General features: G+C 40.4%; 1 protein-coding gene and 1 long non-coding RNA gene across 4 annotated transcripts in view; one reads left to right on the top strand and one right to left on the bottom strand.

Annotated features, from left to right (window-relative positions):
- LOC139945738 (uncharacterized) overlaps nt 1-22,245 on the top strand; it is a 37,626-nt gene that overhangs the window by 9,093 nt on the left and 6,288 nt on the right. Inside the window, exon 3 of the long non-coding RNA XR_011787171.1 lies at nt 11,919-12,075. This is a non-coding gene — a long non-coding RNA (uncharacterized lncRNA). The remainder of the gene's footprint in view (nt 1-11,918; nt 12,076-22,245) is intronic.
- LOC139945733 (low-density lipoprotein receptor-related protein 2-like) overlaps nt 1-22,245 on the bottom strand; it is a 56,313-nt gene that overhangs the window by 7,501 nt on the left and 26,567 nt on the right. For all 3 annotated transcript variants that reach the window (XM_071943111.1, XM_071943109.1, XM_071943110.1), the window contains 20 exons: nt 21,717-21,874; nt 20,403-20,557; nt 18,560-18,802; nt 18,126-18,387; nt 17,240-17,375; nt 16,562-16,734; nt 15,877-16,114; nt 15,175-15,332; nt 14,645-14,799; nt 12,425-12,667; nt 11,908-12,166; nt 10,305-10,443; nt 9,482-9,654; nt 8,556-8,793; nt 7,691-7,848; nt 6,744-6,898; nt 6,044-6,289; nt 5,661-5,919; nt 1,395-1,533; nt 346-518 (listed from right to left, as the gene is read on the bottom strand). In XM_071943111.1, the coding sequence (XP_071799212.1) occupies nt 346-518; nt 1,395-1,533; nt 5,661-5,919; nt 6,044-6,289; nt 6,744-6,898; nt 7,691-7,848; nt 8,556-8,793; nt 9,482-9,654; nt 10,305-10,443; nt 11,908-12,166; nt 12,425-12,667; nt 14,645-14,799; nt 15,175-15,332; nt 15,877-16,114; nt 16,562-16,734; nt 17,240-17,375; nt 18,126-18,387; nt 18,560-18,802; nt 20,403-20,557; nt 21,717-21,874 (3,860 nt within the window). The remainder of the gene's footprint in view (nt 1-345; nt 519-1,394; nt 1,534-5,660; nt 5,920-6,043; nt 6,290-6,743; nt 6,899-7,690; nt 7,849-8,555; nt 8,794-9,481; nt 9,655-10,304; nt 10,444-11,907; nt 12,167-12,424; nt 12,668-14,644; nt 14,800-15,174; nt 15,333-15,876; nt 16,115-16,561; nt 16,735-17,239; nt 17,376-18,125; nt 18,388-18,559; nt 18,803-20,402; nt 20,558-21,716; nt 21,875-22,245) is intronic.

Consider the following 22,245-nt stretch of genomic DNA (forward strand, 5'->3'; position numbering starts at 1 on the left):
TTTCAATTCTCATTATTTGTCATAGTTGCCATCTTTCTCTGTGAAAGCGCCTTTGTGAAAATGGTCATAATGTGATCCCGTTAAATGTAGCTCAACTGAAGCACCTAAATCGCAAGCTCACTTAAGTTTTGCTCAGGACTTGATGCAAATTATTTAAAGGTTCAATTAAAACAGCACTCTTTAATTGTTAAAACAAGTGAACAATGTCAAACCTTGGAGCTACCTCCATGGTCAAACAAGGAATGTCACAAATATATTTAGTTACCAAAAGTTGGACAATACCTACATGTATTTTGATAAACATGCAGATCAATGAGACCAATTGAACGACTAGGTATTCATTACCTCACAGCTGATTCCATCTTCCAGCAGGCGCCGTCCATTTTCACAGAGGCAGGTCTGTTTGGTCTGGTCCAGATGAGTCTCCATAGGGCATGCACAGATATAGTCGGTCGATTTTGAGGGGGAGGGAAGGCAAATATGGGAACAGCTATGATTCAAACATCGGTTAGGGACTTCTGTAAAAAACAAACGAGAGAAAACAAAGAGGAAATGGTGGGTGGGTTTAGATTTGAAAGGGAGGAAAGTACCAGTCTGAAGAAGCTGTAAGCAAAGCTTTATATTCCATGTCCGATATGATTGTGCAGAGGGTATCCCCCCACCCTCCATGCAATGTTTTCATAGTCTTACCAACTATTTTCCATCGTCTATAATAATAATAATAATAATAATAATAATAATAATAATCACAATATTGAAGTCTCGTATAACGCGCGTATCTACCAACATGGTACTCAAGGCGCTAAAAACCCCTTCTCTTTTTGAAAAGTGCACTGGGTTCTTTTATAAGTGTTACACAACACATGGGACCAACGGCTTTACGTCCCATCCGAAGGACGAAGCAATGGTTAAGTGTATTGCTTAAGGACACAAGTGTCACAGCTAAGGATTCAAACCCACACTCTGATGATCAGAAACACCAGAGTTTGAATTCGGTGCTCTTAACAGAATTTCCCTGTAAAATCCCCTAAAGAGGCTCAAAGCATACTTGTATGAAGAGACAATAGACCTTTATCATGGTGCAACCATTTTGAATTTCTCCCATTGATATTAATGTTACCAAACCGAGGCTGGAAGAACAAAACAGTCTGGTTCCTATTTGCAAAATGATTTTTAGCATTCATTTTTGTTATTTGATACAAGGAACATGACCAAGATGGAGGCAGTGTATAAAGGTCTATAAAAGGGGGAGTGGGCATCGACCACACATGGCCCAATATCGAGCACCAAATGAAGTTTTACTGACGGCGGAAAAGTCCTACACAGTAGGCCTACTAGAAGACCTTATAAAAGTCTATTGTCCTAAGAAAAAGAAAAAACCTAGCCTTGCTTACCTCCAATCTCGGATTGATGCTCCATTACGGACATAAAGAATGACCGACTTTGTACTGGAATTGAGTTAAGTATTTCTCCAGTAAACTTGTTGGCAATGGTTACTTCATATGTCCCCCAGTCATGCCAGAATACCAGGTGCTGTGAAGATCAGAATAATTTCAAATTTTATTGTTTTTTGTTTATTGAAAAAACAATATCTGTCTTGATCAAAGTCGAAAAAAGCAATGTTTGCATTTGGAATGCTCTGTTGTAGAAATAAGGATAAGTGGTGTACTTGTATTTTCATTTTTACACATACAATTGGCCAGTTAGTCAAATGCAAGATCTTTAGAAAAAAGGGTTGCAGGAAAAAAGTTGTGATATGTTGAGGTCCTTTTTCATGGCTATTTTACTATTTTTATAATCTATAACCAAAATACTGAGCAAAGCTTGAGATGTCCACTTTTATGTAGCACTTTGTCACACCCATATAGTTATGTGCATTTTCAACACACAGGAATGATAACATCCCACCAAGGTTGGAAACAGTGCTCAAGGACACAAGTAGGATTGCCATGGCCAATAGTACTGTACTTACTTCTTCTTCAAGGCCAACTTCTTCTTCAAGGCCAAGTGTCTTGCTAAAGGTCAAGGCAAAGTGCCGTACTCAAAATCAAGTGCCTCGCTCATTGTCAAGTTCATTGCTAAAGTTTGGATAGTCACTCAAAATCAAGTGCCTTGCTCAAAGTCAAGTGCCTTGCTTAAATTCAAGTGCCTTGCTCAAAGTCAAGTGGCTTGCTCAAAGTCAAGTGCCTTGCTTAAATTCAAGTGCCTTGCTCAAAGTCAAGTGGCTTGCTAAGGTTCGGCTTAAAGTCAAGTGCCTCGCTCATGGTCAAGTTCATTGCTAAAGTTAGGATAGTCACTCAAAGTCAAGTGCCTTGCTTAAATTCAAGTGCCTTGCTCAAAGTCAAGTGGCTTGCTAAGGTTCGGCTTAAAGTCAAGTGCCTCGCTCATGGTCAAGTTCCTTGCTTAAGGTAAAGTGCCTTGCTCAAAGTCAAGTGCCTTGCTCAAAGTCAAGTGCCTTGCTAAGGTTTAGCTCAAAGTCAAGTGCCTTGCTAAGGTTCGGCTCAAAGTCAAGTGCCTCGCTCATGGTCAAGCTCCTAGCTTAAGGTAAAGTGCCTTGCTCAAAGTCAAGTGCGTTGCTCAAAGTCAAGTGCCTTTTCTAAGGTTTAGCTCAAAGTCAAGTGCCTTGCTAAGGTTCGGCTCAGAGTCAAGTGCCTCGCTCATGGTCAAGTTCCTAGCTTAAGGTAAAATGCCTTGCCCGTAGTCAAGTGCCTTGCTTAAAGTCAAGTGCCTTGCTCAAAGTCAAGTGCCTTGCTAAAGGTTTAGCTCATATAGTCAAGTGCCTCGCTCATGGTCAAGTTCATTGCTAAAGTTAGGATAGTCACTCAAAGTCAAGTGGCTTGCTCAAAGTCAAGTGCCTTGCTTAAATTCAAGTGCCTTGCTCAAAGTCAAGTGGCTTGCTAAGGTTCGGCTTAAAGTCAAGTGCCTCGCTCATGGTCAAGTTCCTTGCTCAAAGTCAAGTGCCTTGCTTAAATTCAAGTGCCTTGCTCAAAGTCAAGTGGCTTGCTCAAAGTCAAGTGCCTTGCTTAAATTCAAGTGCCTTGCTCAAAGTCAAGTGGCTTGCTAAGGTTCGGCTTAAAGTCAAGTGCCTCGCTCATGGTCAAGTTCATTGCTAAAGTTAGGATAGTCACTCAAAGTCAAGTGGCTTGCTCAAAGTCAAGTGCCTTGCTTAAATTCAAGTGCCTTGCTCAAAGTCAAGTGGCTTGCTAAGGTTCGGCTTAAAGTCAAGCGCCTCGCTCATGGTCAAGTTCCTTGCTTAAGGTAAAGTGCCTTGCTCAAAGTCAAGTGCCTTGCTCAAAGTCAAGTGCCTTGCTAAGGTTTAGCTCAAAGTCAAGTGCCTTGCTAAGGTTCGGCTCAAAGTCAAGTGCCTCGCTCATGGTCAAGCTCCTAGCTTAAGGTAAAGTGCCTTGCTCAAAGTCAAGTGCGTTGCTCAAAGTCAAGTGCCTTTTCTAAGGTTTAGCTCAAAGTCAAGTGCCTTGCTAAGGTTCGGCTCAGAGTCAAGTGCCTCGCTCATGGTCAAGTTCCTAGCTTAAGGTAAAATGCCTTGCCCGTAGTCAAGTGCCTTGCTTAAAGTCAAGTGCCTTGCTCAAAGTCTAGTGCCTTGCTAAAGGTTTAGCTCATATAGTCAAGTGCCTCGCTCATGGTCAAGTTCATTGCTAAAGTTAGGATAGTCACTCAAAGTCAAGTGGCTTGCTCAAAGTCAAGTGCCTTGCTTAAATTCAAGTGCCTTGCTCAAAGTCAAGTGGCTTGCTAAGGTTCGGCTTAAAGTCAAGTGCCTCGCTCATGGTCAAGTTCCTTGCTCAAAGTCAAGTGCCTTGCTTAAATTCAAGTGCCTTGCTCAAAGTCAAGTGGCTTGCTCAAAGTCAAGTGCCTTGCTTAAATTCAAGTGCCTTGCTCAAAGTCAAGTGGCTTGCTAAGGTTCGGCTTAAAGTCAAGTGCCTCGCTCATGGTCAAGTTCATTGCTAAAGTTAGGATAGTCACTCAAAGTCAAGTGGCTTGCTCAAAGTCAAGTGCCTTGCTTAAATTCAAGTGCCTTGCTCAAAGTCAAGTGGCTTGCTAAGGTTCGGCTTAAAGTCAAGTGCCTCGCTCATGGTCAAGTTCCTTGCTTAAGGTAAAGTGCCTTGCTCAAAGTCAAGTGCCTTGCTCAAAGTCAAGTGCCTTGCTAAGGTTTAGCTCAAAGTCAAGTGCCTTGCTAAGGTTCGGCTCAAAGTCAAGTGCCTCGCTCATGGTCAAGCTCCTAGCTTAAGGTAAAGTGCCTTGCTCAAAGTCAAGTGCGTTGCTCAAAGTCAAGTGCCTTTTCTAAGGTTTAGCTCAAAGTCAAGTGCCTTGCTAAGGTTCGGCTCAGAGTCAAGTGCCTCGCTCATGGTCAAGTTCCTAGCTTAAGGTAAAATGCCTTGCCCGTAGTCAAGTGCCTTGCTTAAAGTCAAGTGCCTTGCTCAAAGTCAAGTGCCTTGCTAAAGGTTTAGCTCATATAGTCAAGTGCCTCGCTCATGGTCAAGTTCCTTGTCTAAGGTAAATTGCGTTACTCAAAATCAAGTGCCTTGCTTAAAGTCTCAAGCACATTGCTAAGGTTTGGCTCAAAGTCAAGTGCATTGCTCATGGTCAAGTGTCTAGCTCAAAATCAAGTGCCATGCTCAAAATCAAGTGCCTAGCTCCCAAAATCAAGTGTCATGCTCAAAGTCAAGTGCCTTGCTCAAAGTCAAGTGCCTTGCTAAGGTTTAGCTCATAGTCAAGTGCCTCGCTCATGGTCAAGTTCCTAGTCTAAGGTAAAGTTCCTTGCCTAAGGTAAAGTGCCTTGCTCAAAGTCAAGTGCCTTGCTCAAAGTCAAGTGCTTTGCTAAGGTTAAGCTCATAGTCAAGTGCCTCGCTCATGGTCAAGTTCCTAGTCTAAGGTAAAGTTCCTTGCTTAAGGTAAAGTGTCATGCTCAAAGTCAAGTGCCTTGCTCAAAGTCAAGTGCCTTGCTAAGGTTTAGCTCATAGTCAAGTGCCTCGCTCATGGTCAAGTTCCTAGTCTAAGGTAAAGTTTCTTGCTTAAGGTAAAGTGCCTTGCTCAAAGTCAAGTGCCTTGCTCTAAGTCAAGTGCCTTGCTAAGGTTTAGCTCATAGTCAAGTGCCTCGCTCATGGTCAAGTTCCTAGTCTAAGGTAAAGTTCCTTGCCTAAGGTAAAGTGCTTTGCTCAAAGTCAAGTGCCTTGCTCAAAGTCAAGTGCTTTGCTAAGGTTAAGCTCATAGTCAAGTGCCTCGCTCATGGTCAAGTTCCTAGTCTAAGGTAAAGTTCCTTGCTTAAGGTAAAGTGTCATGCTCAAAGTCAAGTGCCTTGCTCAAAGTCAAGTGCCTTGCTAAGGTTTAGCTCATAGTCAAGTGCCTCGCTCATGGTCAAGTTCCTAGTCTAAGGTAAAGTTTCTTGCTTAAGGTAAAGTGCCTTGCTCAAAGTCAAGTGCCTTGCTCTAAGTCAAGTGCTTTGCTAAGGTTTAACTCATAGTCAAGTGCCTCGCTCATGGTCAAGTTCCTAGTCTAAGGTAAAGTGCCTTGCTCAAAGTCAAGTGCCTTGCTCTTGGTCAGGTGCCTTGCTCAAAGTCAAGTGGCTTTCCTCACGCAAGTGCCTTTGCCAAAGCTATCAACTTTTGTTTTTTGAAATAACATGAATTTATGCCGTTTCTCTTTACCTGATGAACAGCGATACTGAAGGGGTGCTGTACTTTGGGGCTGTCCTGAATCAAAATGCGTCGTCCGTCACCATCAAAACCAACATATTCCACTCTATCCAGCAGAACATCTCCCCAGTATACCCGTCTAGCTTGGAAATCTAGTGTCAGTCCATTAGGCCATCCAATGTCAGTGTGTACCAGTTTTATTGGATGGGAACCATCTAAACCTGCTTTGCCAATCATCGGGTTGTTTCCCCATTCAGTCCAGTACAAATATCTGGTCAGAAAAACATCAGTCATTACAAAGATGGTACAACTTCATATTTATTTCTTGTATTATCTTAGAGCACTGAAAATTTTGATTGAAAAAACAGAATGTTTAAAAACTGATATTAACATACGCTTCTTTGGGGTCAACTGCAAGACCTCGTGGGGTGTCCAAATTCTTCACGACTTTCGCTGACACGAACTGGCCATTGTTACTTATAACTTCAATGGATGCATAATTTTTGAATCTGTTCACCCAGTAGAGATTCTTGTTGACCCAGTCATATGCCAACCCCTCAGAGTTGTCAGCTCGCCCAGATACCAGGGTCTTGTTGGTCACTGAAAATGGCTGGCGAAAATATCCTCCGGTGGTGTCATACCTAGAGGCAGAAAAATGTGTTCAAAAGTTTGTTTGCTATACATAAAAATGTACCACAAATCATTCATTTAATTAGTTACCCCATGGTAGCTCAGCACAGTCTAGTCACACGTATTCATGGCCGTCTCCTCTAATGCTCAAACACAGTTAACCATTCAGACTTCGGTTGAACCCTGATCAAAACCCAATTCAACCTTACCTCACCCATCAAGTCCAACTTGTGTCCATCATGTCCAACTCATTCTCAGTGTAACCCATTCCTACTCACACTTAAAGACAGCATCATTCAGTTGACTGATCTCATTTTAACCTAACACTATCCCCGGTTCAGCCCATTTAAACCCTGATCAGACCGACTCAATCAAAGATATTTTCATTCAGCCAAACCATTCAAATCATGTTTTTCCACTGCCCTAATAACTTTTACCAGAAAAATAGGAGGTTTAATACTTCACCTGTATAATGTTTTTTGTACGTTATCACTAGCAAACAGTGTGTCATTTTCACCATAGGTTACACTGTATATGTTATTCCAAGGGCCTTGCACATCTGCAACCTCTAAAAGCAATGTATCAATCTCAAGAAGCCGATTCCTTGAAGCTAACAACAGCTGATCAGAATAAAGAAATTTGAACAGAGGGGTCAAGAAACTCAAATGATAAAAGCTTAGATGGGCAGATTGGTTTTGGATATTACTGGTCTTAAAGGCAGTAGACACTATTAGTATAATCACTCAAAATTATTATTAGCATAAAACCTAATTTTGGTAACGAGTAACGTGGAGCTGTTGATAGTATATACAACATTCTGAGAAACAGCTCCCTCTGAAGTAACAGAGTTTTTGAGAAAGAAGTAATTTTTCACGAATTTGATGTAGAGACCTCAAAATTAGATTTTGAGGTCTAGTAATCAAGCATCTGAAAGCACACAACTTCGTGTGACAAGGGTGTTTTTTCTTTCATTATTGTCTCGCAACTTCGACGACCGAGGTTGGTTATTTTATGTATATGTTGAGATACAACAAGTGAGAAGACTAGTCTTTGACAATTACCAATAGCGTCCACTGTCTTTTATATAACAACATACTGAAGCAGCTCAAACCAGCAGATATGGCAGTATGGCAATCTCTGTTCAGGGATTCTGTCAAAAAATCATACACCCTTAATAAACTGTAGCCTTGCCAGAAATCACGCCTGTGTTACAATATTTATTGCATTGGAAGCAACATAAGGGATTGCCATTTTGTTAGTGACAACAATGGAAACTGACTGTGGGTACAGCAGTTTTGGGTGAACAAAAAGAGCAGGATATGAACCTGCAATTTCTGGATGTTTTTTTCCAAAGAATAAAACAATATAAGCCTTTTTTCATGTAAATTCATAAATACTCAAACTGCAATTACCTTGGGTGTTGTTGGGTATGCGAACTCACATGTTCGGTTGTCTTGCTGAAGAGCATAACTGTAAGGGCAAACACACTGTAGTCCTGCTTGCAAATTAATACAAGTTACTCCAGGGCAAGGATCAGGTTGTGTTGTACCGCACCGATCTGGAACATTTTCTGTAGGGTTAGGCAAACAGAAGGGCTTTGAGAGGGTTACAACGATTTGGGGGGGGGGGGGGAATGAGATGCTTTGACAATGCACTTTATGTCTGTATTCCAAATACTTGTTGTGCCCATGCGAGGTATTATTGGTCAGAACATTTTCAAGCTACTGGAGTCATCATTTTCCATCGAAAATCTCAGCGACACAATGGAACATTGTCTTGACAAAGAACATACAACAGAAGTTCTCATGAGGAGCGTCAAGATTTGCTGAGTGTCTCCTGAGATTATATGAGTAGGCACTCGCAGTAAATCACAGAACCTTGGCTGTAAGTCATGGCTGATTATCTGCCATGGTATGCTGCAATCTCAAAACATTTTGGAATTGCCTCTCATTGAGCTGAGTACATTGACAGACTTAAGTGCAGTCTGTTGTTTCTTGTAGTATGTCACATTTCAATAGACAAAGAACAGAGGGATATTAAGAGCATAAGTTTCAGTAAATTATGTCCCATTTGAACTGATGCATTGATAAGTGCATACCTTTGAAGGCTACTCAATAAAATGTTTTGTGGTCATCATGTCAACCGATTGCCTGATAGCAAAACATTATTAAGGTTAAGTGGTCATGTCTCCATTCGTTAGGAAAATTATGAAAAATCAGTAGATTGCAAAAAAGGCCCAAAGTGGTAAAGTCTACTTTGACCGTACTAATCACATACCACATCCCATTTCGTCTTCATACTCAAGACAGTCCCCTGTAACGCCATCACACCGCTGCCGTTTATGTATGCATTTGCCATCATTACACTGGAAACCCCAGTCACCGCATCCACCATCACAGTCGTTTTCATCGGACCCATCTTTACAATGCTGGTGTCCGTCACAGGTTTGGGAGAGCAAGATGCATTCTCCGCTCTCACGGCACTGGAAATCACTCCTGCCGCATTCTGTTTGAGGCTGGATTGAAGGAAATTTTGAGCAATACTAACAGTGGAAATTTTGTTGTTTGAGAGTGCATGTCTCTTTACTCTTTAAGATAACATTAAAAAAATTACTAATATTGTTGCTATTTAAGTTGGTAAGTACAGAACAACAGCTGAGCTTGAACTTATCTTGAGGTTAGTGGAAACTGGCAACCATCAAAATATTTTTCAATTCACATCATTTTGTCACAGGTGTTGCATGCAATACAAATTGATGAGCAATTATTTCCTCTATGGGAAAACAACTTTGTGAAAACGGTCATTTGTAAGCGCTATCTGTAGTTTACAGGTTTGATACTTCATGGGGGCAGCGAAGAGCCATTCCAATCCATTCCCTTTAAATACAAATTTACAACTTTTTCATCTGGTGTCCTTTACCAATAAGACAATGCCCTGGTGCCCTTGCCCTTCCAAAAACAAAGCAAACATGCCTAAGATCAACTGAAGCACCTTCATCACAAACTCATTTTGAGGATTTGCTCAGGTCGGGATGAAAAAATGTTTGATAAATCCATTAAAATACCACGCCTTAAACATGTGAACAATGTCAAATAAGGAATGCCATATAAGTGTATTTCCTTCAACGGCTGGATAACACCAAAAAGTATTTGGTAAACAGGCAGATCAGTGAGACCAATTAAATGACTAAGTCTTCATTATACCTCACAGCTGATTCCATCTTCTAGCAGGCGCCCTCCTTTTTCACAGAGGCAGTACTCTCCATCCCAATCCAGAAGGCTGCCCGGAGGGCATGCACAGATATAGTCTGTCAGTTTTGAGGGGGAGGGAAGGCAGATATGGGAACAGCTATGATTCAAACATCGGTTAGGGACTTCTGTAAAAAAGAAAGAGAGAAAACAAAGAGGAAATGTGCAGGAATGGTGGGCTTAGATTTGAAGGAAGGGAAGGACCAGTCTGAAGAAGCTGTAAACATTTTTCCTGAAGCTAGAAGAATACACTGTTCGAAACGTCGAGACCTAACCGGCTCTTTTCAGAGCCACCACTCCTTCAAAAGAGATTTTACTCATGGTTGTACCCGCAAGTTTACTATTCATGTTTGTATTTATAGTTACTCTGTAAACAAAGCTTTATATTCCATGTCCGATATGATTGGGCAGAGGGTATCCGCCCCACCCTCCATGCAATGTTTCCATAGTCTTGCCAACTATTTTCCCTCATATATCATGTATATACACTACAGAATTTCCCTGTTACCCCAAAATGAACTCTTGAGATTCCAAGGATACAATGAAGAGACAATTAGGGGCAGTGGGCATATACAATGGCTAGCCTGTTTTACTGAAGGCGGAAAAGTCCTACACAGTAGGCCTACTAGTAGACCTTATACAATCTAGTTAAGTAGTTTAGTGTAATATACTGTAGTGATTGAAACTGTACAAGCTTGTTTTGCCATTGATGGTGTTAATGTAAGCCAGGGATTCATCTTAGTGTCCTTAGAAAAAGAAAAACACTAGCCTTGCATACCTTTAATCTCGTATTGATGCTCCATTACAGACATAAAAAATGCCTGGCCGTCTAGCGGAATTGAGTTAAGTATTTCTCCAGTAAACTTGTTGGCGATGGTTACTTCGTTTGTCCCCCAGTCATTCCAGACTACAAGGTGCTGTGAAGATCAGAATAATTTCAATTTACAATGTTATTGTTTTTTGCTGATTGAAAAACAATGGCATATCTATATATCTTGATCAAAGTCTTAAAAAGATGTTAGGCATGTTGGAATGCTCTGTCGTAGCGATAAGATAAGGTTGTTCATTGGAATGCGCAGCACACCAGGCACATAAGTTTTCATTTCTACACAATCTAAAATGGTGGCAGGATTGGTCAAATGCAAGATCTATAGAAAAAGGTTTGCTGAAAACTTGTGATTGCAGTGAGATGTTGTGGTTCTTTTGTCATCTTTATCATAGTATGGTTATTTATCTTTTTATCTGAAACAAAAATACAGAGCAAAGCTTGAGAGAATCATTGTGCTTGTTCCACCTAATTGTTATGTGCATTTTGCAACACGCAGGAAACATAAAATCCCACCAAGGTTGGAGCAATATAGGAGCCTTGCTCAAGTACACAAGTAGGAGTGCCATGACCAGTAGTACTGTACTCCCATCAAATGCTTCTTCTGCCAGGCTAAGTGTACATCTTGCTTAATGTCAAGTGCCTTGCTAAAGGTGAAGTGCCAGCCTCTCAAAGTCAAGTGCCATGTTCAAAGTCAAGTGCCATGCTCAAAGTCAAGTGCCATGCTCAATGTCAAGTGCCATGCTCAAACCCAAAGTCAAGGGCCCTACTAAGGTTTAGCTCAAGGTCAACTACCTCTCTCCATGGTCAAGTTCCTTGCTTAAAGACACTGGACATTATTGGTAATTGTCATTACAAGTCTTCTCAATTGGTGTATCTCAACATATGCATTAAATAACAAATCTGTGAAAATTTGAGCTCAATTGGTTGCCGAAGTTGCGAGATAATAATAAAAGAAAAAACACCCTTGTCACACAAAGTTGTGTGCTTTCAGATGCTTGATTTTGAGACCTCAAAATTTAATTCTGAGGTCTCGAAATCAAATTTGTGGAAAATTGCTCTTTCTCAAAAACTATGTTACCTCAGAGGGAGCCGTTTCTCACAATGTTTTATACTATCAACCTCTCCCCATTACTGGTTACCAAGTAAGGTTTTATGCTAATAATTATTTTAAGTAATTACCAATAGTGTCCACTGCCTTTAAGGTAAAGTGCATTGTTCAAAGTCAGGTGCCATGCTTATGGTCAGGTATTGCTCAAGTTCATGTTCATAGCTGAAAGTGCCTAGCTTATAGTGCCTAGCTCAAAGTCATGTCCCATGCTTAAAGTCAGGTACCTTGCCAAAAGTCAAGTGACTTGCTAAGGAATTAGCTCAAGGCCAAGTGCCTCGCTCATGCATGGTCAGGTGCTGCTCAAAGTCAAAATCCTTGCTCAAAAAAGTACCTGGCTCACGTTCAAGTGCCTTACCAAAGTTTAAGTGCCTTGCCAAAGCCATCAATTTGGAAAAAGGACAACCTATTGTGTTTATATAACATTCATTGTTGTTTTCTCATTACCTGGTAAACAGCTATACTGAAGGGATGCTGTACTTTTGGGCTGTCTTGAATCAGAATGCGTCGTCCGTCACCATCGAACCCAACATATTCCACTGTGTCCAGTCTACCATCCACCCAGTACACCCGTCTAGCTTGGAAATCTAGCGTCAGTCCATTAGGCCATCCAAGGTCAGTGTGTATTAGTTTAGTAGGATTGGAACCATCTAAACCTGCTTTGCCAATCATCGGGTTGCTTCCCCAGTCAGTCCAGTACAAATATCTGGTCAGAAAATCATCAGTCATTACAAAGATGGTACAACTTTATATTTATTTCGTACATCTTTATAGAGAACTGGCCTCTGGAAAAAAAAAAAAATTTGTAGCCCACACTTGAAGTGGCATTCAGGCCTTGTGTGTCTGACAACTTGCATGAAAAAAAATAAATAAATAAAATAAAATAAAAAAAAACAAAAAACCATCTGAGAGCACTGAAAATGTTGATAGAAAATAACGGAATCTTTTCAAACTGATAACATACGCTTCTTTGGGGTCAACTGCAAGACCTCGTGGCTTGTCCAAATTCTTCACGACTTTTGCTGACAGGAACTGGCCATTGTTACTGGTGACATCAATGGATGCAGGTTCTAATGTGTTCACCCAGTAGAGATTCTTGTTGACCCAGTCATATGCCAACCCCTCACTGTCGTTGGCTCGCCCAGATACCAGGGTCTGGTTGGTCGCTACAACTGGCTGGTGAAAATGTCCTCCAGTGGTGTCGTACCTGGAGCCATGGAAAAAGCGTACAAAAGCTATTTCATTAAACAATACAAATAATAATGCGCCCCAATCTAATGTATAAGACCCTATTCCGAGGCATCAAACAAAAACACCCTGAAAATTAGTTGCCCATGATAGCTGAGCACACTTATTCATGGTAGTTTCCTCTAATCAAAATTTCATACCACATGTAGCATCCAAATTTAATCTTGCAAATCCAAATTTAACTTGGTTCTTTTGTCGTACAAGCCTGTGCTTCAGCAAAGGTCGAGTGATGCAAACTGGCTTGCAGTTCCATCTTCCAGGTTGAACACTAACATGGATAGAAGTTTCTCAGTTGCTTCCCCCCCCGCCTTTGGAACGGCTTGCCTCTCACCCTTAGATCACAACCTGACATTTCTTCATTCAAATCCAATCTCAAAACCTACCTTACCAATAACTTTCCCTTGGTCGTATTTTGCAGTGACTAGTTTTGTCCAGAAACCAGCGCTTTATAAGATTTATTATTTTTTCTTATTAGAACCCAATTTAACATTTCAAATCTCAATTTAACCCAGTTGTTACCCAAATAATTGTTCATATCCCTTTATATTTCAAACCCAGTTAACCTCTCAGACAATTGAATAAAATCCTGTTCAAAACCCAATGCAACCCTCTGTCCTCCTTCAAGTCCAGCTCTACCTCAGTGTATCCCATTCCTATTCACGTTTAAAGACAGCATTTAATTGTCAGTCAATTCGTCATATAAACTGCTCACAAAAAGAAAGGAAACTTTTTTCAATCCGGTATATTTGTTATTATTTAATACTCTTTTTGTATATGGTATGTATCATTGCAAAGCTGAACTCTTCCTCTTTAAAATGATACCACAACTGCAATGATTACATGTTGCTGGACTTGACCACATTAATGAGAATGAGACAAAGTCACAAATCAAATGTGCCAAAATTAGCAATATCTTTGTGTTGCTGTTTGAATTGACACTGTAATTGACGACTTACTGATCTTAATCCACTTGATTGAGACAATAAATTTGGTATAGAGCAAGACAACTAACTGATCTTAATACACTTTATTGATACAAAAAGTTCAGTAACGAGTGGATGATCCGAAGGCGTTGATGACAGCATGGCACCTTCTTCTCATGCTGCACACAATTCGTGTGATGCGCTGATGATGAGGAGAAATTGGCGTTCCATTCTTCATTAAGGAACCTGGTTAGGTCAGCCACAGTTGATATGTTGGTGGTTCTGGCGCGGACAGCGAGGCCAAGCTGGTCCCACAGATGTTCCATGGCATCCAGGTCTGGACTGTTAGCGGGCCAATCCATCCGGTGCAACCCAACATTTTTCAGGTAGTCAGTCACCAGTCGGGCTCGAGGGGGGGCGAGCGTTGTCATCTTGAAAGATGGAGTTTGGTCCAAAGTCTGCAAGTATGGGACTGCATCCGGCTGTAGAATATCTTCTTGCAAATACCCATCAAACAAGGTGTTTTTCATGAGATGAGGGTAAATTGTGTCCGATGAGCTCACTGGTGAAAATCACTGTGTTATGGTTCTGAAAATCTTGATCGGTGTGATTAATGAGCATTACCTATTGACCATTCACAGACAACGGTAGTTTTGGCACATTTGATTTGTGACTTTGCCTCATTGTTATTCATGTAGACAAATCCAGCAACATGTAATCATTGCAAAAGTGGTATCATTTTAAAGAGGAACAGTTCAGCTTTGCATTGATATATACCATATACAAAGAGAGTATTAAATAATAACAAATATACTGGATTGAAAAAAGTTTCCTTACTTTTTGTGAGCAGTTTATCTCATTTTAAGTTACCTAACACATCCAAGTCCAGACCATTTAAACTTAGATCGACTCGAACAAAGATATTTTTATTCAGCCATACAATTCAAAAGCATGTCAGTGTTTTTCCACCGCCTAATACATTTTTCCAGAAAAAAAGGAGGTTAATACTTTACCTGTATATTGTTTCTTGTAAGTTATCACCGACAAACAGTCTGCCATCTTCACCATAGGTTACACTAATGGCGTTAGTCCAAGGGCCCTGCACATCAGCAACCTCCAAAAGCAATGTATCGATCTCCAGAAGTCGATGCCTGGCAGCTAACAACAACTGATCAGTTAAAAGAAATTGAGACACTTTACAAAGAGGTCAGTTGTAGAAAAGGATCATTCCTAGTAATATAAAAGTATTTAAGAAAGGAACTGAGAGGTCAAGAAGTTCAAATGATAAAAGCTAAGATGTGTAGATTGTTTTTTGGGGACACTGGTAAACATTCAAGCCTGTATTTAATACAATTCACTGCATTGGAAGCAACAGAAGGGATTACAATTTTCTGAGTAACTGCAAGGGAAACTGACTGTGGGTGAACAAAGAGCAGGATTTGAACCTCCATCTCCTGGATATTTTTTCTTGAGATAAAAGATCTAAAACAAAATAATAGACTTTTAGTCATGTAGAAGCAATAAATACTCAAACTGCAATTACCTTGGGTGGTGTTGGGTATGCGAACTCACATGTCCGCTTGTCTTGCTGGAGAGCATAACTGTCAGGGCAAATACACTCCAGTCCTGCTTGCAAAGTAATACAAGTCACTCCAGGGCAAGGATCAGGTTGTGTTGTACCGCACCGATCTGGAACATTCTCTGTAGGGGTAGGTAGACAGACGGGTTTGGAGAGGGTTACAATGATAGAGGGGGGAAAGTTTGCACTTTACGTATGTGTTCCGAAAACTTGTGCCAATGCGAGGTTTTATCTGTCAAGCTTTTGTCAAGCTTCTGGAATCATCGCTTTCCTTTGAAAATCTCAGCGACACAATGGAACACTGTCTTGACAAAGAACATACAACAATGTTCTCATAAGGAGCGTCAAGACTTGCTGAGTGTCCCCTGAGATAATATGAGTAGGCACTCGCATAAACCACAGCACCTTGGGTGCTAAGTCATTACCAATAATCTGCCATGGTATGCCAGAGCTGAGTACAGCAACAGACAATGGTGGCAGCCTGTGGACTCTTATATCTCACAGAGAAGGAATAAAGGGATATTATGAGCATAAACTCGAGTACATGATAGCAACAAACGAATAAGAATAAGTGGGTCCTTAAGTTAGGAAAGACTGAGGTAAATCAATAGATTGTAAAAGAAGGCCAAAAGGTTGGAATCTACTGTGCAAATAATGATCACGTACCACATCCCATTTCGTCTTCATACTCAAGACAGTCCCCTGTAACGCCATCACACCGCTGCCGTTTATGTATGCATTTGCCATCATTACACTGGAAACCCCAGTCACCGCATCCACCATCACAGTCGTCTTCATCAGACCCATCTTTACAATGCTTGTGTCTGTCACAGGTTTGGGAGAGCAAGATGCATTTTCCACTCTCACGGCACTGGAAATCTCTACGTCTGCATCCTGTTTGAGGCTGGAAAAAAAATCTGTTTTGATTACATGGGATTCGGGTTGAATTGGCTGTGAGTCCAGATAAATGTGACCGGGATCAGCTAGGATTCCTGTTGAATCAACCGGGATTCCGGTTGAATTAACTGGGATTCTGGTTGGATTAACCGGGATTCCGGTTGGATTAACCAGGATTTAAATTAACCGGGATTCTGGTTGAATTAACCAGGATTCCGGTTGAAATAACCGGGATTTCATCCCATTGCAACCCTGCCAAATATCCCATCAAAATCCCGCCGAGATTCCCACTATCTGGGAATCCGCCGGGATCCTGCAAAATCCCGCAAAAGTCTCTCACAAGTTTTTCCCAGTGCTATCCAGCAAAATCTCGCCGGAAATCCCATTAAAAATTTTCTAAAGGGCAAGCAAATCCACAAGACCAATTAAATTACTAAATACAAGTCTTCATTACTTCACAGCTGATTCCATCTTCCAGCAGGCGCCCTCCTTTTTCACAGAGGCAATACTTTCCGTCCCAATCCAGAAGACTGCCCGGAGGACATGCACAGATATAGTCCGTCTGTTTTGAGGGGGAGGGAAGGCAGATATGGGAACAGCCGTGATTCAAACATCGGTTAGGGATTACTGTAAAAAATGAACCAGAGAAAACAAAGAGGAAATGTGCAGGAATGATTGGTTAGATATAAAAGGGAGGGAAGTACCCGTCTGAAGAAGCTGTTAGCAAAGCTTTATTTTCCATGTTCGATATGATTGGGCAGAGGGTATCTCTCTACCCTCAATGCAATGTTTCCGCAGTCTTACCAACTCTTTTCCCTCATCTATACAGAACTTCCCTGTAAAATCCCCTAAAGAATTCCTGAGACTCCAACCATATTTGTATGAAGAGACAATTAGGGGAAGTAGGTATATGCCCCATATCGAGCACCAAATGAAATATTCACCGAAGGCGGAAAAGTCCTACACAATAAGCCCACTAGTAGACCGTATAAAAGTCTAGTAAGTAGTATAGTAAACACTGTGGTGTTTTAGAAACTCCAAGCCTGTGTGGCCATTGGTAATTAATGCTTTGGTGAGATTCATCTTGGTGTCCTACAGACAAATACAAAAACCCAGCCTTAGGCATGCATACCTCCAATGTCGGAATGTTCCATAACGGACAAAAAGAATGGCTGGACGTCTAGCGGAATTGAGTGCAGTAATTCTCCAGTAAACTTGTTGGCAATGTTTACTTTGTTCAACCTCCATTCATTCCAGAATACCAGGTGCTGTGAAAATCAGAATAACTTAGAGATACTTATCTTTTGTAGCTTGCAAAAACAACTTGTATCTATCTTAATTTAAGTTGTAAAAAGGCTTAATGCATATGATAACACTGGGTTAGAATCTAAGAGCAAGAAACAAGTTAGAATGCTGTCATAGCCTACAGAACAAGAGAGGGTTGTTCATTGAAAGTGTCATGACCAGGGAACTTATGTTCGAAATAAGCAGCTTCAGCTGGAGGTACGACAGTTGGCTCCCTCATTAAAGGGTCTATCAATGTACTTTTTGTAGGACAAAAAACACAATGGCTACAGATTTACACTAAACTTACACAGTTTGAAGATAATGATGGTAGAATTCTTCCCTGAAAATAATACTCCCTGAGGTGCTATAGTTTTGAGAAATGAGTAAAACAATGTCATGAAAATAATTTTCTTCTCAGTGATCATGAGACGAAAATTATTTTAGCATGTAAAAACGCATTTTCATGACATTGTTTCACTCATTTCTTAAAAACAACAGCACCTCAGCAACTAATATTTTAAGGTATGCTTTCTACTATCATTATCTTCAAATGGTGTAAGTTTAATGTAAATCTGTGGACATTGTGTTTTGTGTTACAAAAAGTACCCAAAACCCTTTAACCGTGAAGAGTTTGGCTTTTGAAGCCACAGTGGTTGCCAAAGCCATCAATTAGAAAAAGACCAAACTAGATTTTTTGACTGAACATTTGGTATTTGGTATTTTCTCATTACCTGGTGAACAGCAATACTGAAGGGATGCTCCATATAAAGCGGCTTGTTCTGAATCAGAATGCGTCTTCCGTCACCGTCGAACCCAATGTATTCCATTTTGTCCAGTCTACTATCCACCCAGTACACCCGTCTGGCTTGGAAATCGAGCGTCAGTCCATTAGGCCAGACAATGTCAGTGTGTACCAGTTTTATTGGATTGGAACCATCTAAACCTGCTTTGCCAATCATCGGGTTGCTTCCCCAGTCAGTCCAGTACAAATATCTGTCAGAAAATCATTAGTCAATACAAAGATGGTATAACTTCTCATTTACTTTGTACATCTTACATGTACAGCACTGGAAATGTTGGTATTACTTAATATTTATTTTGTTCATCTTAGAACAATGAAAATTTTGATAGAAAGTAACTTAATGTTTCCAAACTAATAACATACGCTTCTTTTGGGTCCACTGCTAGACCTCTTGGTGTTCCCAAATTCTTCAGGATTTTCTTTGACGGGAACTGGCCATTGTTACTGATAACTTCAATGGACGCAGGTTTTTTCATGTTCACCCAGTACAGATTCTTGTTGACCCAGTCATACGCCAACCCCTCAGTGTCGTTTTCTGGCCTAGAAACCACGGTCCGGTTGGCCGCTATAATTGGCCGGCGAAAGGATCCTTCAGTGGTGTCGTACCTGAAAGAGGCAAAACATGTACTTTACTGTCGGTCTTAAAGGCTGTGGACCCTATTGGTAATTACTGAATATAATTATTAGCATAAAACCTTACTAGGTGACGAGTAATGGGGAGAGGTTGATGTTATAAAACATTGTTAGAAACGGCTCCCTCTAAAGTGACATAGTTTTCGAGAAAGAAGTAATTTTCCACAAATTTGATTTCAACACCTCAGATTTAGAATTTGAGATCTCGAAATCAACCATCTAAACACACAATACTTCGTGTGACAAGGATGTTTTTTCTTTCATTATTATCATGCAACTTCGACCACGAATTGAGCTCAAATTTTCACTGGTTTACTATTTTATGCATATGTTGAGATACACCAAGTGAGAAGACTGGTCTTTGACAACTACCAATAGTGTCCAGGGTCTTTTAATTTTGATTTTTGTGTGTGATGTGAAATGTTGAGTGATATTGTCCCCGTGGTTGCCTGTTATAAAGGAAAAAGTAAAATTTGTTGAACCAATGCAGCATTCTACAGCAGTTTGGGTGCTCCAATACAGGAGGGTTACCTCCCCTGATTGCAACCCCCTATTTGTACTTAGTAATATTCCCAGTACTTTTGTTGTTGTACAAATGGAAATAAAACAAACAAACCAAACAAACAAACCAACAAATAAACAAACAAACAAATAAACTCATTCAATGTAATTGTGACCTACTCACACTAACAGGGAAGGTACACGTTTGGTAATTACTCAAAACAAACAATAACTTAAAAACTGACTTGCTAACAAGCATTGGAGAGCTGTTGATATTATAAATCATTGTGGGAAGTATTGTAGTTTTTGAGAAAGAGGTAATTTTTCACTAAAACAATAAAAGACTTCTAGCTAGAAGTCTTTTATTTTATCTGAAAGCACACAATTTCGTTGAACAAGGGTGTTTTTTCTTTCATCATTTTCTTGCAACTTCGATGACCAATTGAGCCCAAATTTTCACAGGCTTGTTTTTTATGGTCTTAAGTTGAGATACACCAAGTGAGAAGACTGGTCTGTGACAATTACCAAACGTGTACCTTCCCTTTAAGGACATGCCTCGTCCATTCAATTCACTACATCCCATCTCAAGTTACCACTATCCCAGTCCGGCCTATGTCAACCGTGACCAAAAATCAAAGCTGTTTTGATCCAGCCGAACTCTACTTACTCCTAAACAATTCAACTCAATTCAATTCACTTTATTTCCAAATCCAAACAAATAAACAAAACAATTTAGGGAGTGAATAAAGAATTATGTTTGGCAAGCAAATGGAATAATGATAATACATGAAGTAATACTATTACACAACATTTACAAGCAAAGGCAAAATATAAATTACGGAAAACGAAACCAAAAACCAAAACAGAGCACAAGGCGATGGAGTGGGAGGGGGCCCATAAAAAGCAAAGCTTGTCGAGTTATGGAACCCCCTAACGAAAGCAATGAAGAAAAACCAAAACATCTCAATGAAACCCAATTTAACCCAGTCCAGCCCATCTTTCAAAACCATGTCTGTGTTTTTTTTCTCCAAACATTTAAATTCTACCAGAAGGAAGATATTTTGTACGCTACCTGTCTATTGTATCAACTTCAATATCACCGACAAACAGTGTACCATCGTCACCATACGTTAGGCCGAGGAGGTTATTCCAAGGGCCTTGCACATCTTTAACCTCCAAATACAATGTATCAATCTGCAGAAGCAGGTGCTTGGCAGCTAACAACAACTGATCACAATAAAGAAAGTAGATATTGTTTGAAGCTTTGCATGGTGTTGAGACATAAGAAGAAACTATAAATAAATAGTAAACTTGTGGGTAAAACCATATGTAAATCTCTTCGGGTGAGTGTTGGCTCTGAAATGAGCCGGTTTGGTCTTTATGTTCGAACAGTGTACTCTGCTTGTCTTCTTCTTGTCTGAGTATGTTGAGTATACTGTTCGAAACATCAAGACCCAACCGGCTCTTTTCAGAGCCAACACTCACCCTAAGAGATTAACACATGGTTGTACCTGCAAGTTTATAATTTATTTATACTTTCTTCTTAAAGAAAGTATAGTAGTATAGCGCTATTTACATGGCAGCAATTTAACTGGGGTCCCTTGCTTAATTTTAGCATGGTTGTAAACTGAAGCAATGTTTGACAAGATTTTGCAAAGGAATTTGGACAGTTGAATTTTTTTGTTTCCTTTCACATGAGGTACATTGTGTACAAACATGCTACAATTCAACTCAACCCTTGCTACATGTAAATTGCTCTTGTGTGAAAGGGGCTAAGGTCAGAAGTAGAAAAAGACACATTTTGATTATTGCAAGAAAACAAATTGTTCACTGAGGAAGGGTCAAGAAATTCAAAAGTAAGATAAGACGGAGATGGGCAGATTGATTTGGGGATATAAGTTGTCTGAACGACCTATGAGCAGATTGGTTATTGGTTATAGACAGTCTCATTAAAAAATAATCAGGCTTTGCTCAAATCAGCAGATATGGCACAATGGCAATATCTTTGTTCAGGGATGCTGGTAAACAATCATACACTCCTGTAGCGGATTTCAAGTCCACTTGCGCAACGTTTATGGCGTAAGTTGCGCCATAAACGTTGCGCAAGTAGACTTACGCAGTTGCGTAAAGTTTCGTGAAATCGGCTGCAGCAGTATATGTATATAATGCAACCTTGTAAGGAATCGTGCCTGGGTTACAATTAACAACCTGGGAAGCAACAGAAGGGATCGCCATTTTCTCAGTAACCGCAACGGAACCTTTGGAGTGTGGCGGGGTACATCAGTGTTGAGTGAAGAAAGAGCAGAATGTTTCTCTTTAGATAAAAAGATGTAAAAAACAACAAAGTCTCTCATTTAAAATTAATTTATACTAAAACAACAATTACCTTGGGTGGTGTTGGGTAAGCAAACTGACACGTTCGGTTGTCTTGCTGAAGAGCATAACTGTAAGGGCAAACACACTGTAGTCCTGCTTGCAAATTGACGCAAGTCACTCCCGGGCAGGGGTCAGGTTCTGTTGTACCGCACCAATCAGGAACATTCTCTGTACAGTTGAGTCATTGAGTGAGTTTAGAGAGAGTTACAGCGATGTCGTGGACAAAATTTAAGCAAACTTTAGATACATTTATTTATCATGATCGACTTTAACTACTTTACAATTGCATTCCCCCCCCAAAAAAAAAACTGTGCCAAGGAAGGTGTTACTTTTCTAAATATTTGTTAACTTCTGGAGTAAAAAAAATGAAACCCTTACTTGACAAAGGAAAGCACTTCTTGTGAGAAAATATTACTAGTCACTCTCCCTGAATCACAGAACCTTGGCTGTTGGCCATGGCTGATAATCTGGCATTGTATGGTAGATCTCGGAACATTGGGCTTGCCTCTTAAAGGAACACGTTGCCTTGGATCAGACGA

Source organism: Asterias amurensis, chromosome 13 (genome assembly GCF_032118995.1).
Source record: "Asterias amurensis chromosome 13, ASM3211899v1".
NCBI lineage: Eukaryota > Metazoa > Echinodermata > Asteroidea > Forcipulatida > Asteriidae > Asterias > Asterias amurensis.